General features: G+C 46.4%; 1 protein-coding gene across 30 annotated transcripts in view; it reads left to right on the top strand.

Moving 5' to 3' along the window:
• The window catches only part of Anks1b (ankyrin repeat and sterile alpha motif domain containing 1B), a 1,083,815-nt gene that overhangs the window by 1,051,904 nt on the left and 16,025 nt on the right, over positions 1–15,886 (top strand). For 28 of the 30 annotated variants that reach the window (XM_087192834.1, XM_087192832.1, XM_087192833.1 and 25 more), the window contains 3 exons: positions 3,161–3,172; positions 4,129–4,215; positions 10,495–10,632. In XM_087192834.1, coding sequence (XP_087048960.1) covers positions 3,161–3,172; positions 4,129–4,215; positions 10,495–10,632 — 237 coding nt within the window. The remainder of the gene's footprint in view (positions 1–3,160; positions 3,173–4,128; positions 4,216–10,494; positions 10,633–15,886) is intronic. The other 2 variants (XM_087192818.1, XM_087192817.1) reach the window with 1 other exon arrangement.

Genomic DNA, 15,886 nt, shown 5'->3' with positions numbered 1-15,886 from the left:
AAACCTCCAAAATTCCACAGACAGCATGGGATAGGGAAAAGCTACTAGAAACCCACACGAACTCTAAGCCTTCCCCTGCGGGTTTTACTGGGGAAATAAGAATTTTCTTTATACAAATAAGGCTGGAATTGTAACATAAATACAAGGAGTTCTCAATTGTACAGACGCCCAGCAAAGCATGCAGAGAGGCCACACAAGCCAGAGTGGCCCGCAGCGCATGCTTCTCAGCTTGAGCAGAGATGTTCGCAGTAGGCGCCCTGAAACTGGAAAAGAGGAAAACGGTGACCCCAACACTGGAGAGCAAACGGGAAGGCGGGACTTAGCCTTCCTGCGATTAAACCGGAGCTCTGTGCTCACGTTTCCGCACCTGCAAACCCTTCACAAAGTGAAGCAGGTGCTTCTTGGATTTTTTTGCCTCCATAATTAGGGTCCCTGAAGACTCAGCATATTTGCCTTCTTTCTATGCGTGCTCATCTTTCATTAAAATTATGTGCAAAACCACGTCTTTGAAAGCTCTGTCAAAGCACACTATCAGAAAATCCCCTACAAAAAAAACAGTTGTTACTTTTTGTAGAGTATAATTGCTTTGCAGGAGGAGCCAGGCCACGAAGACCTCCCATGGTGGCCCTGAGCTCTGTGGCCAGCCAGGTCATGGGACGCAGTGGGGACAGAAGTACAGTTTGCAACCCAGTGTGGAATACGTGGGCCCCCAAACTGCTGCTCACTGAAGCCCGTGCACAGCCTGCGGTGTAGACACCGGCTGCTGCCTCCACTCGGGAGAGCACAGGTTCTTAGGACCCAGGAAAGAAATGACCACCCTGGGTTGCGTCTTTGTTTTGTTCGGCTTGGCTGAGGAGCTGCTGTGGACTCTGCAGCAAGCACCGTGGTGCCCTTGGGCGGCTGAGAGCCTGCATCCTGACCTGTCCCTTGAGCCAGCTCCCGGCTCCCTCAGGGACGCTCGCTGCACCACGGAGTTCCTCCTGTCTGCCGCCTTCATTCTCCTGAAGCTGCTCTTAACAAAATCAGCAACAAATCCTCCTTGTTGCTGAAGCCAGGATTTCACCCAGGAAGCCCAATAAAAGTAGCAGCTCCTGTGTGTGCCAGCCACGGCGCTAGGCACGGATTTTGGACTTGTTTCTGTCCTCAGGCGTCACACTTTGCTCTCCCTTCTCAGCGATCTCCTCCTTGGCTTCCAGGGTGCTGAACCAATCTCCCAGCGCCAATCTGGGGCCTTTCCCAGCCCAGGTCCCACCCAACGCCTGGCTCTTCAGCACTGACCGGCCCTGGGGTTTGGTCACTGGCCCGGTTCTTGCTCCTCCTTGAAGCACCTGGCTGCTCCCATCTCCTCAGCTGCCCCTCTCCGGGTTTCCAGGTCTGACTCGCTGTAGCCCAGGGCAGGCGTCTCCACTGTGTCTGGGCCAAAGCGTGTTCAGTCCCCCGCCTCAGTGGCCGCTTCGTCGAAGCCCCTTCCCTGCCCTCTGCTGCCCTGCCGCGGCTCTGCTTAGGGGCTGTCCTTTGGATTTCCACACTTCCTGCCCCCATCCTCCGGCTGTTGCCATCCATCCTCCTTGCAACTCCAGACCCTCTTTGTGCAACGGGGTTGTTGGTGCATTCACCAGCATTCCACGAAGTCACCCTTTATACACCAGCAGGCCAGGCACTGCCTGGCGGGGCTTCTGTGCTGCCTCCCAGTCCGCAGGGCATCAGGCCCCGGGCTCTTCCCACCTGCCCAGCTAGGGGCAGGCTGGGACCCCTTCTCTGCGCCCACCTCTGCGCGTCCCCTGACACTGTCGCTGAGCTTTTCCTTTGATGGGCACAGAGGGCTGCCCAAAATCAACACTCAGTGGCTGAACAGATAATAAATTGGTTTTCCTTAAGAATAACACCTTGATAATTTAATCTTAATGTTAGCTACGTACGGTTTCGTGTTCCAGATCTGTTCATGGCAAGAGATCAATGAGGCAGTTTGCTGAAATCTGTTGTTTTGTAAAGAGTTCTTTGCATATAGTTAACCAGACAATTGCCCATGCTACCCAGAATTTACAGAATTCAGCCTCTGCTTTGCCTTAAAACTAGCATACTATGGGGCATCTTGCATAAACCTGTAAACCCAGCACTTGGGAAGCTGAGGCAGGGAGATCACCACAAGTTTGAACCCAGCCTGAGCTACTTAGCAAGAACTTGTCTCAAAAATCCAAACACACACACACACGCACAGACGCACACAGACACATGCACACACACACACACACCCCTAGCCTTGCAGGTGGTTTTTCTTGCACATTTTCAAGAAGTGGTTGGGGAAAGCAATGAAAAGATGAAAGTTTGTAACCTTATATTCATAATTTTCATAATATCTCCTTGGCAACTGCAAAAGAAAATTGGCAATTCCAGGTAATTTTAAAAGTAGTAAAAAAAAAAAAAAAAGCATATCAACTGAGCTTTTTCCCATACTGAGTGAAACATTATCAAATAATACTCTTTGTAAATGTCTTTGTATTTGAAGCAGGCATTGGTGGCTCTCGGAAAGAGGTGTCAGAACCATCAGGACGGTGTGAAACACCCTTTCCAGAGTTGGAAAAGCTGCCAAATGCTTTCCATTACTGAGCTGATCAGGTTCCACTCACCACCCCATTAAAACCCTTCTTTAGGACCGGGGATTTAGCTCAGTGGTTTCGCCCCCTCCTGTGCAGGTGCAAAGACCTGAGTTTGATCCCCGGTACCAAAAAAAGGAAAACCCTTCTTTTATTCTGATCACATTTTGGAATTTAAAAACAGAACATTGGGTAATACCAATGAAGAAATCAAGAAAGTTCATATTTCATTCCTGGTTCCTTTAATATACATAAGACACCTGGTTGCCGAAAGCTCAAAGCAGAAAGTACCTGAGTGTCAGACCCGAGGCTGTGCAGTGCAGTAAACAGAATGATGAGAACACCAAAGAAAACAGAGACAGCCTGTGAAAGCCCGCAGCATCCGCTGAAAGAACAGTCTGTCCACGGCTGCATGCATCTGTAGCATCTGCCCTGTAGCAGCATCCTTTACTTTTTAATGAATTTATGCTGTTGGTGAAGTATTAGAATGGTTTTCTCCCTCTCACCTTCTCATGTGTTTTCTCTCCTGTTACGTCGCCACCTGTCCTCCCTGGAAAATCCATCAGGCTAACTGTCAGGTAGGTTCTCTCTGATGTCTCCTGTGATTATTAAGGGAACCCATGGAGGAGAACGGAGTAACAGGGCATGGGGGCCTGGTGATGAGTGACAGAACAGAAAAGGCACACCCTAGATTACGGAGAAACTGTTTGCAGATGCACAAAACTGGAGAAGCTGCACTTAAGCCAGGGTGAGCATCTATCTGGAGAACCTAGCCTCGCGGCAGACAGCGCTCCAGTGATAAAGTAGGTTACCTGGACTGCCCAGCATTTGCGGTAGCTTAAAATACAGACTGCTCCTGCCAGCCTTTCTGTGATAGAGCAGTATTATATCCTGTGTGGTCACATGTGAGCCTGCTGTAAATACATCAGCTTCTATGAGTTTGGCCAGGTTCAAGAAAATTCACAGTGATGTACTTTAAATCTCTCTTCTAGCTGAGCTTGGTGGAGCATGCCTGTACTCTCAGTTCTCGGAGGCTGAGTCAGGAGGATCACCACAAGTTCAAGGCTAGCCTGGGCTACGTAGTGAGAGCCGGTCTCAAAAAAATGAAAAACAAAAAACTTTAAATTAAAAAATCATTGTTTTAGGTACATATCCAAACATTCTCTGTGTCTTGAAGAATAAAGGTGACTTGGAAAAAAGGGAAGTAGTGGTCGTATACAATTTTTTAATGCTGAATGCACCCCTGGAGTTGTCCAAGGCAGGGAAGGCACCTCATGCCCTCAGCGGTAGTGCCTATGGGGGGTCCACAGGAAGCTGCAGGGCAAACACTTCTCAGACCCTCGTGCGCAAGACACTTTACAAGCCCGAGAGAAGAGAGACAAGCGTTGAAGTCAGAATGTGTTTGGGGTGTGTTTGTGTATGTGTATGTGTGTTGTGTTTAACTTGAGCTCATTTTTATCTTTCAAGAGGAAAAGTATGTTTCACTTGCCATGCAACATACCCTGCTCTAACCGCTTTCTTATTTTAATTTCAGAAGTCTACAGAGCAAATGAAGAAGGTCCCTACTATTATTCTTTCCGTCTCATATAAAGGAGTCAAATTTATTGATGCAACAAATAAGGTAGGCACAGCACCACTCTTTGTTTTAAACACCAGGTGCTGTCCCGAGTGTGTGATCTAAAATCCCAACATTTCAAATTGACATTTGAATCACTCTGTACCCTCCACCTTCATGCTTGGTGCCCAGAACTGTGAACGTGCACACACACATGCACACACTCACCTGTACACGCCCACGCAGAGAAAGGCGAGTTTATTGGGAGTCTGGATCTGAGATGGCTTCTCTCGTAGACTGTGGCCGCTTACCTGACAAATTCCTTTGAATCTAGAGAACAGTGAAAGAGGGGGAAAAACTAGTTGCAGAAAAACAAAAAGACAACGATGTTGTCATTTCCCCGTGAGGGGAAATGTTACCAGAGAAAGAGCTGCAACAGCCCTTCCATTTCTCTGGAGATATATGTGTCCTTTCCTTCATACACGTAATAAATGCCTGACACCAGAAACACCCTCTGACTTTTTATATGCTGTTAACTGCGTTTCATTCCCAGCTACTGAGATGGAAGAGAGTTTCAGCTGCTCATTTTCTTGAGAAACACGATCAGAAAAGAAGCTCGGGCCAAGCTGTCTTTGTACTTAGAGAGGGCACAGTTTGCAGCTCTGCGGCCAAGTGTTGGCTTCTGGGTTGCATTTTACCTGAAAAGTGTCCCAGAGGTTCTTTTTCTGGGCATAGACCACAGATTCCCATTGCTGAACTAGAAAGAAGAGAAATGAGGTGCTCACCGTGGTGAATGGTGACTGCCTGGACAGACCCACTCTGTTTTAAAGAAAAGGATGTAAAGTCATCAAGCAAGTGAACGTCAGCAATGGGAACTCAGGCCCAAAGCAGCTGGATTTAGATATCAGGGGAAAGTGCCATGGGCATTGAATCTCTCTGGTGTCTGTCATGAACCTGAGGGTCTGCATCAAACAATTAGAAGCTTTTCTGATTGGTTTTCTGTAGATTGTTGCTTCAGCAGTCAGTTAAGCCCGAGCTCCCCAAATCTACTTCAAAAGGCAACCTTCCAGTTCTAGAAAAAAATCCTGAAACCCAGGCAGATGAAACTCATGATGAAGGAGCGTCCTCATGCAGGCTGAAGACAGCCAAAGCATCTTTAGAGCAAAATGCCTTGTGTGGAATGATGTCATACTGCTGACAGATTACAATGGCAGAGGCTCAAATCAGAACAATCCCAATTGATTTGTTGTTTTTTTCCCATGGAGACATTTTCAGTTCCTGGTACATAAAATTACCTTATCCTTAAATTATAGTCGGATGTTTAAAAAGTTCCACAACTCTTTGGAATGCTTCCTGAGTGTACCACTGCTATCTGCTATATCTAGATGTAAAAGAAGGCCTTAGCACTTGAATTTTTTTCCCCCTAACCTGGAGCAAATGCTTCTACACCATTTGCATTTGAAAAACTTGAAGAGCAATGGATTTTCAGTGGATGTATTTGGCCCTCAATTATCAACTTGGGTCCTGACAATTTCTAAACAAGGAATGAATGCTCTAGGAAATTCTGAGTCCTAAGGCTGTCATCCCGCTGCCTCTGTATTATGAGCATCCTCCTGACCAGCTCTCTACCATCAGAGCCAGGAGGGAGAGCCCTCCTGGCAGGTCCATCGCTGACACATTGAGGCATGTAGAAGTTGATGCTCCTGTACCTTGAGGAGACATTTCTGACTCAATCACCAGCAATTAGATGAGTTATCCATGGATCTCTGCTCACCAGTGACTACCTTTAGACGGATCAGCAGAGAAAGATATGCAAAAGATGATTTTGTGTAAATAAAGACACTAAATAAAGAAGGGAGAGTGCATCTTTCAGTTCCTTGCAGTGTGGTCCTCCAAATATTTTCAGAATCTATAGCAAAGGCAGAGTGCATTTGTGGGTGACAGGTCGAGCCAGCCTCTCTGTGACGCAGAGTAGCATGTGCCTGGCTTTTTCAGGAGTTTCAGGACCTTCTTTCCTTCATCTGCCTGTGTCTCTGATCTCCCCGAATGTGACCATCGGGAGAGAGACTGGGTGACTCAGGAAATGTCTAGTAGTTGCTATGTGGGATGTTGAAGCAGAGAGATTGTATGTAGAGGGGTAGAAGAAAGAAATAGTGGAAGCTGCCTGGGCAGGATTGGACTGTGGGAGGCTGGAAAACAGGGCCACCAGGCAAGGCTGACGGACTGGCTTCAGCAGGTGCACCTTCCAGCTGCGGCCCTGAGAGGGACAGTGTGCAGACACCTGGACCCCAGCAGTGCCCACTACACTGGCAGCTTTATGTGGCACTTTATCCTCCAGAAAAGGCCACAGGAGAAGAGCAGACTGATAGACTCCCAAGTCCTTGCACGGCTGTTGTCTTGGTGGGCCACTTTCACCGGAAGAGAAGGGTTTGTGAAATGCAAGCATATCTGGAGATCTCACCATAGTCGCTCTCCTAACCATGCATCCTCTTCCCCCTCCTCTACTAAGACAAAGGGGGCTGCGCAGTCCAAGGCAGACAGCTGAGGGTCTGAGGCCTCTGCCCCTCGGCTCGGTGTCTCCTTATAGCCACACAGCCTGTTGGTCACACAGAAAACGTGGGTGGCATTGCGACTCCCGAACCTGTTTCTTCTATTACTCCACAGCTACCTTCCACCAGTTAGTTTGAAGTACAGTGGATAATTAATTATGTGTTAATTACCCTTCCCTCCTGCTATCTATCCCCCATTAGGCTAGGTGAAAGATGAACCTGCCAGTGAAGCATTTCTTTCCCTTTTTTCTGATAAATAAATAGCTTTGGCTGAGTTCAAAGGGAAGGGCTAGGTGCCTGCTTATAAACATATAAATGTATTGCCTAGCAACTTTGGAAACGAATCAAATCACTAATCCTGATTTAAGAAGGAAGAAGCAGAAAGGAATCTTGATTTAAAAATGGAATTTGGAATAGATTTAGTTCTAAAATGTTTTAGAGACATCACAATAGCCTTCTGTAGACTCACAGCCCAGAGGCAGCTCCAACAGAGAACTGGCCCTGGGGCTGCGACTGTCCGACTGTTTGTTACAGACCCTTTCTCCCATGAGCAGGGTCTTCGCAGAGGCGGCCCAGTTCCCACCCGAAGTGTCGCTGCGGACTGGGTCATATTTGCCAGGCAGTGCTGACTGCCCTCCATCTTCCAGCTGGACAAATTAGGAACAGGGCAGGGCCAGCGTTTGTTTTTGGCTTTGCTTGTTTTTCTTTTTTTCTTAATGCCACCTCCAAACCTGATGGATGCTATTTTTAGACATAAAATAACTCAGAGTATTGACCTAAACAAGTGCCCGTTGTTTTTTAGAGCACGTACTTCTTCTAAGACCCTTGGAGTCCCTTAACAGCACATCAGCATGCTGTTGTCCTCAGCATCGGGTCCCTTGCAGGGTGACGCCAGTGAGCCCAGGGCCAGGACTGCAGCCTCCATCCTGGTGCCCTCCCCAGGGGAACTGCAGTCTTGCAGGCTCAGAGTGAGCCCTGACTGCAGGAGTGGTCAGAGACAGATTTCCAGGCTGCATCGTGTGGGTGCCTCCGCCATAGTGATTGAAGGAACAGGCCAGTTCTGTTCACCCACCAGGCGGCAAGTCTTCAGCTGCCTCTCAGCATGATGAAAGATAAGTTGAGCGCAAAACCACCTCCTGTGGAAAGGCACTAAGATGCCAAGCTGACCATGCAAAGAAGGCAACTGAAGGCTCCCCAGGCCTTCTCTGGAGCCTTTGTGAAGCTCTGGTCTCCTTAGAACTGGCTTCCAAAGGAAGAGTCCAGCTTTGAACTGAGGCGCAGCCTGCACTGCCCCTGGCCCTGGGTCCATCCTCTCCGTGGGGCGCTGTCCACCCCTCTCTGCACAGGTGGCCCGTGAGAGGGAGGCATTGTTGCCACAGTGAGGTCCTTGTTCTGCCCACCATCTACCAGCGAGGATGTCCTGCAAACGTCGTATGAACGTATTGCTGAGTGCAGAATATTTCACCAGCCTGCTTAGGGAGGACAGACGAATCAAAGTTTGAGGTAAAAGTGGAGGAGAAGGCTGGTTGGCAACACAGATGGTAGATGTGAACAGGCCACTAAAAACCAGCCCTGGGCCCCTGGGGAAAAAGAACAGAGGAGACTTCAAAATGTTGTCAGGAAATCAGGCAAGACACAGGAGGAGAGAGCGCCAGTTCCACTTGCCCTGCATTGCAGTTTCGCCCAGGGCCACAATGCTGCCACACAACCCTGAAAATCATCAAGAGTGGCATCCAGTACATTGGCGAGACCCAGGGAATTCACTGGGGCCAGGCATGGTGGCACACTCGTACTCCCAGCTCTCCGGGAGGCTGAGGCAAGCAGGTGGCAAGTTCAAGCCCAGCCTGGGCAGCACAGTGAGACACTATCTAAAACTTAATGGAGGAGGGATAGCGTCAGTGCCAAGGACTTGTTCAGTCCCAGATGAAAAAATTAAAATAAAAATAAAAGTATCGGACACTTGTCACTGTAACATCTCCCCAAGAAGTTGATCAGGCTCATGCTGCCAAAGGACCTCAAAGACACAAAATGCCAACTTAGTTAAAATATGGAGATGCTGTACTACTTCCTGTGACATCAGTCCACCCGGCTTGGCAGCAGCCCCCAGTCCACTGATGGCGAGACTGTCCACACCTGCAAACATCACACCTTAGAGACCACCAAGGTCTTCAGATTTCTTGTAAGACCCAGTAGTTCCTAATTCAGCTTTCTACTTGAAGAAATGCTCTCTGAAATGCCCACCTTACAATAGAGTGTTACTTGTTTATGGGATTCCAGTTCCAGTGTGGGTAACTTTTGACAGTGAGGCTGCCTGCACTGACAGCATACCAGGACACAGTGAAGAATGTCTTGATTTAATTTTCTTTAATGTGTTAATTCTGTAATTGCTTCCCAGCCTCACAGCTCGGTAGTGTTAGGGACATGAAGTACTTACTGGGGGTGCTGGTGGGGAAGAACATTTTGTAAGCTTTTTTAGACATTGATGAGTGGACAAAGAACATTATTTTGCCAACAATTTCTTTAAGGCTGTTCAGTTAAGAAGTAATTAGGGTAAATAAAGCATTGAGGGGTGTAGGTCTATGACAACTGCAAAACATACAGTGAGATATTATAAGATAAAAAGTGATCACACCATTAGGAGACACTTTTTGCTTGTGAAATACATCTGTGTGTCAAAAGAAGTTGCTAGCAGGTTTTGCGGGCCGGATCATGCTCCGTGGACATTCTCTGCCTCACGACAGTGGTACTAAACCTTTCTCCACCAATTGTTTTCCAAGGTGGGCTGGGATAGGGTAGGGGGATGAAGGCACAGAGAAATTCGAGGGTGGAAAACACAATTCTGTTAAACCAGGACAAGAGAGGAGAGGTGAAAAAAGCATTGCCAGGCCCCTGCGCGAGCCTGAGCTCCACAGACACCCTTGGCCTTCAGCCCCACTCCCACCTGGCCTGCATGAGGCAGGAGATGCTGGGAGGCCGTTGCCTTTCCTGTAAGATGATGGCAGTAACAGCAGCACTCTCCCCGTGCCTATGTGCTGTCTCTAGAGCGAGGAAGGGGTTGTCACATCCATAGGACCCTGTACCCAGCAAGCGGCCATGGCTTGAATGTTGCAGCATGGCCTTTCCCTCTTCCTGCCTCAGCTACCCTGCCCAGAACCTCAGAGAGAGCTCACCTGAGGTGTCTAGCTGCCCTCTTTGTCCTGCACCTGCCTTTGCTCTGGGGGGATAAGAGCAGTGTATGAGAAGAGAGGGCAGTGGCTGGAGCGTAACTCCGTGGTAACACACTTGCTCAGCATGCACAAGGTCCTGGGTTCAATCCCCAGCTCTGACACAATATTTTAAACTGAGCAACCACAGCAGGGGGAATTGGGACAGCCTCCTTGAGTCACAGATCATCCCCTGTAGAAAGTGACGAGTGACCCCTTCCAGTGAATCAGCAGGAGGCGGGGTTGCGCTGTGTACCTACAGGCGGACATGGGGAATGGAGACAGCAAAGTGCTTAGTGATTACTGTGCCTTTAGAAAGCGCCTGCCTCTCAGACTGGTTCTGTGCACCTTGCCAGCTAAGAACCGCAGCTCCAACCTGTGACTATTTTAGGTTGTTTTTCATTAAATGAAAACGTTCTCTCCAGACCTGGTGTCCACTTGCCCACAGATAGTGCATTGGATCACTTTGAATGTTGCTGGTCACGAACACTCTAAAAAGAAGAAAACTAGCTGCTTCCCAGGTTACCTGTCTTTGTCCCAAAATATGCCGATTCGCCAAGGAAAACAATGGTCGTTTATGTCATTTCTTCCAGAACATAATTGCTGAGCATGAAATTCGCAACATCTCCTGTGCTGCCCAGGACCCAGAAGACCTCTCCACATTTGCTTATATCACAAAGGATTTGAAGTCCAATCACCACTACTGTCACGTGTTTACTGCCTTCGATGTGGTGAGTCCCCACCCTCTTGGGCAGACTACATATTTCCCCAAACTTGGCTTGTTTTCCAAGTAGAAAGGTATACCAAGTGTATTAGTTTGCTCACGCTGCAAAAGGCCACAGAGTGGGGCACTTAATCAACTGAAATTTATTTTCTCACATTTCTGAAGTCCAAAGCCAAGGACTCAGCAGGTTTGGTTCTTCTGAGATCCTGGCTTGCAGCTGGCTGCCTTCTGAGTGGGTCCTCACATGGTGGTTTTCTGTGCGTGGATGTCTGTGCCTAAATTTCCTTGGAAGGATCCAATTGGATTGGATCGGGGCCTGCCCTAATGGCCTCATTTTAGCTCAGTCATCTCTTTAAAGGCCTTGTCTTCAGATACTACCATGTTCTGGGTTAGAGCCTCAACCTAAGAATATGGGGCTGGGGGTCACAATTCAACCTATCACACGAGTGGAAAGTATTTAGGCAGGCTTAGCTTTTCTTGGACTTCTCATGTTTTCACTCTTCCCTTCCATTTAGAACTCTACCCCTGTCTCAAGAGTCATTACTCAACTACCAATGTCACTTCTCAGATTTGAGAAAGTCCTTCTTTCCTCCGCTACCAAAATACAATAAAGATCTTCCAGCCTCCTTGCTCCTGTACTACATCTGTCAGTTTCTCTAGAGCACTCTAAGTTCTGGGTGTGTTTGCCTGTACAATATTTACAGTTTTCCACATAGGACAGCAGTTCAATTAGACATTGGCAAATAATCCTTGCAAACTCCATTGTCTGGCCCAGATGCTCATTCAGAAGTTAGCCTTATAATTACTTCCTTATGATATTATTCCTCTTATAGTCATAACTTGTCATGAAGCCTCAAAACTAATTCATATATTACAAATTTGGAAAATGAAAACCATTTATGAAACCAGCACATGTTCCTTTAATATTTATATACCCTTATGATGAAAAAAGTTACTGATATAAAGCATTGAGCAGTCTGCATTTGAAGCAGACAGAACAGGTATGACTGTGAGCCAGAAATAGTTTGGAAGCAGAAGAATGTGCGAATGCCAATTTAGGTGTATTATTCACCCTGCTCAGTGATTTAAGTGTATAGATTTAGAAAATTAGTCAAAAATCACAGTCTCATAGATTGCTGCAAAGACATCCCATGGTTCAATGTCAAGGGTAGAAGACTGTCTGAAGCAGTCTCTTCCAGTTTTGACAAATACCATGGGCCGAGGGTGACCAAATTCCAAATTTACACCATCCTCAGGCCTGCCAGCCAGGTTCATGCTCAGACTTTTATATCCTGCTGCAGGTACAAATGAAAAACATACGTACAGTGCCCTTTTAGGTTTTTGAAGATTGAAAATGGGAAAGAATGCTCATGGGCCTACAAAAAATTCCTTCTATTTTGAGAGGCATGAGGAGAATAATATAAAAACAGTATGTGGGCGCAGTGAGGACTGCAAAGCAAAGCCCTCCAGGGCCACTCTGAATATGTCTGGATGCATGTGTTTGCACAGGATTAAAGTGTTGATTAAAGTCATTTCATTCAGGGTTGACAAGAAGGTGCAGTGGTTGATTTCTGACGCTTTAAACATAACCTTCCATTCTTGTGAAATTCAGTTGTTTCTTTAAACAGTCAAATTTGATTCTATCCACATCTATTTTGGTTTGCAAGCACCACTTTTCTCTATGGGAGTTGGACTGGTGTAGAAAGAACAAGTAGACTGAAGTTCACATCCTAGGTCAGCTGTCTCCTCACTGCCTGCTTTTAGACAAGTTTGGGAACTTTTCCGAGATCCAATTTCCTTATCCTTAAAACAGAGACAAAGATTTGTGCCTCACCAATTTTCACCAGGATTGAAATAAAATAATAGTATGCAGAGTGTCTCACAAATAATAGGGGTTCAATGCCGGCTGCTTCTCCGCCGCCTCCTTCTCCCTGCCTACTGACATCATCCCTTTTTCTGCTAAAAGACATAAAATAGACCTGCCAGAAGGGTATTTATCAGGCAGTGTTTCCCTACTGCCATTGTAAAAGAGCTGAAAATGGAGAAACAATAAATAAAAATTCAAATAGAAACAACGGAAAGCAAGCATCAACCCTGCAGATCCAGTGGCTGCTTTAGCAGGGTCCTCATTGAACAGCACCATTAATATTCTGATTTTCATGATGATTTGCAGCCTTTCTCTCAGTAGTGCTACATTTTTCCAAATAAAATTAGTATTGAGGTGATATGTAGCTTGCTTTCATGAGAGTATCAAGAGTATCAGTCAAATTAAAAATGATGCCTCAGGCCATCTGCCTCCTTGGTTATGTGACACCAAAATATTCAGCTAAAATGGGGGAAGGGGTTAGTCAAACTAAAACAGTTTAATGCTATGATCGACAAGATGTCCCTGACACATTCGGGAAATGTGTGGAGAATTGCTTCAACTGTTATCTTTTCATCCAGATGTTTGATTTAATGTGGACTTGCAGTAGCTTGGGATTGTCATATCAGCTCGAAGGATTTTCGTCTTACACAAACCTGGCATTTTAATCCTCTCAAGGTGAACACAGGTTGTCTAACTTCAAAAATAGTAACAAAGGATACCAGCCTTGACCTGTGCCTTTGAGCAGTTCTGAGATGCAACAAGCTTTGCTTCTGCTAAAAAAAAAAAAGTCTTCTTTGAGCATGAATTTTGTATCTTTATATAGGGCAGTTCAATATTTCAGTCCAATTCTAAAGTCTTAAAATTCTTTTGATGTGAATCAGTCCCCTGGGCTGCCCCAAATGGCAAAAAAAACACCCAAATACCTTATAATGATGCCTCGAGTATACATGCATCCTTTAGGCTGATATGAATGAATACTTATATATTTTTAATTGCAAGGTTTTGACCTTCTTCCTTTTATGGGCTGCCTGTTTTTATGTACAATCATCACATATCAAATGTTTTTAACTGCTGTCATCAAGAAAACTGAATGATGTCTAGAAAGTTTCCCATTTATGGACAGTTAGATTGGAAGTTCAACATTTTCCCATAGAAATCCTGTGGTTAAGAAAGGGACCACAGAGTCCCCCCTACAGAAGCTAGCATGTGTGCCACTCTGTACCTACAGGTCAGTACCAAGCCCACTCTGAGCTCTATAATCTATGCCCTCCCATCACAGGAGCCAATTTCCGTTCCCGTCACTAACTGGCTGTCTCTACAACACATCGCACCCTTAGGAGAACAAACGTTTCCCAAACTCCACCTTCCTAGCAGTGACATCTTAGGGGACGAGAGAGCAGCAGAAGTGGATAAAAAAGGGGGATGTGTTGTGAGAATGGATTCAGCTTTCATCTCCTCCACTCCAAATGAATGACAGAGTATGGGACTGCAGGAAGGAACAGGTATTTCAGTGGCCACTGGATCCCCTGGTTGTAGTCATCTTCCAAGAAGGCCACTAAAGACAAATGACACATACAACCAAGGTGATTTGCAAACTGTTGTCTTCCCTGTTTTATTCACTCAGTTATTCCAGATTCCTCTGTCTAAAGTTGACATCCGTAGATCAGAAAGATGCTGGTGCATTCGCTATGGGAGTACTAGATGTGCTTTAAGATTCTGTGAGGGGCCTCACTCAATAGTTTCAAATGCTGGAAGATTTTCTTTTGCTCTTTTCTTCATAGCATTAAAAGCCATGCCTTTGCTGCTAGACCCTTGCTAATTCTCACTTTTCTATAAAGAACATGTTTGCAGCCGCTGATATTTTTAACCCTGCTCATTTCTCTTACTTGCCCCTCCCCGATTGTGTCCTTGCTAGTGTGGGTCACGTGGTGTGGCTGAGTCTGGCTCGGAAAAGTGGAGGGAGTGTGGAGTTGAGTTGCTGGTGGGACACGGAGCCCCCTCTTCCCCGTGCCTTCTGGGCTGAGTGTGGGGAGGCAGAAATGACAAACGCAGGAAAACACGGGCGATAGACAGCACAGCACCGTACTCCACCACCGGGAGGGCGCCGCAGCAGGGCGAGGAGCACGAGACTTACCCACTGGTCCTGTCTTACAGGACTAGGAGCCGGAGGGTGGGAGGAGAGGGCAGGTTAGGAGACCAGGTTGGGAAGGTTACGAATGAATTCAGCTTCTGTGTCCTCTGCTCCGATCTCAAATAAGTGGGTCCAACACCGGCGTGTGACTGTGGGTCTGGTGCAAGTTTGTTTCTTGGTTTTCTTATCAGTTTAATGAAGTTTAAATTCCTAAGCCTTCTCTGAAACTCTAAGATTATTATAATAGAGGATTGAGGTTCCCAGAGAAAAGGGCTTATTTAGGGCTTATGGTGGAAAGGTTGTCTCACACAGTGCAAAATTGAAGGTGCAGAAGAACTTCCGGTGCTGGTGTTGATGTTATTGACCTCTGACAACTAAATTAACGTTGTTTGTAGAGGAAGGTTGTCTTGTTTGTTCTTTCTCATTTTCTCTAACTGAAAGTAGCCTCAATCTGTTTGACTGTGATACTGTGAAAATAAATGGCAACATAAGAAAATGTGAACTTGCCTACAGCCCTTGAGGCTGAACTGAAGCTTTCCCTGGCTGGTCCTCCACAGACACGGCAGGGTAAAGAAGCCATTCTGGGGCCTGGAACTCAACAGCGAGTGGGGAGGGACCTGGGAGCCCTAAGAGCAACAAATGGCCTTGATTGAATGACCTGTAGCCCTACTGCACCAAAACTGCCACTTCCCAAAGAAGGAATAAGGGCATTAACACTGCCCGTTTCACTGACCCACATCTGCTTTCCTGGCATACGCCACTGAGAACTAACCGAGCTGTAGAGCCAAAGTGAGTGGAGACTCAAGAGACTGAGTCTTTCTTTGCTCATCCTTTTTTGCGGATGTTAGCATCAGTCCCATTTTTTGGTAAAGTTAGAAAGTAGGCATTCTGGAATTCTGTTCACAGAAAGATGGCTTTACAGCAATTATACATGTTCAGTCCTCCTTTGGGATCCAAGGAGGATTGATTCCAGGACCCCTGTGGACATCAGAATCCACAAATGCTTGAGTCCCTTATATAAAATAGTGTAAATTTGCATATAATATGTGAGCATCCTCCTGTATACTTTACAGTGCATCAGCTCTAGATTATAATATCTCCTACAATGTCAATGCTATGTGAAAATGAGGTGTGAACAAAAATATAGTACATGTTTAATTTTTTTAAATGTATTACCGTAGAAGACACTTTGCCATTAATCCCCCTTAAAACACTTCCCCTCACTTCAGACACACTTATCCCATTGTTCTTGCCCTTTCTGAA

This window comes from Heterocephalus glaber, unplaced genomic scaffold (genome assembly GCF_053883595.1).
Source record: "Heterocephalus glaber isolate CG9 unplaced genomic scaffold, H.glaber_assembly_v1.0 deba00001572, whole genome shotgun sequence".
NCBI lineage: Eukaryota > Metazoa > Chordata > Mammalia > Rodentia > Bathyergidae > Heterocephalus > Heterocephalus glaber.
The sequence above is the reverse complement of the archived record's forward strand: the minus strand, read 5'-3'. Positions and strand labels throughout refer to the sequence as shown.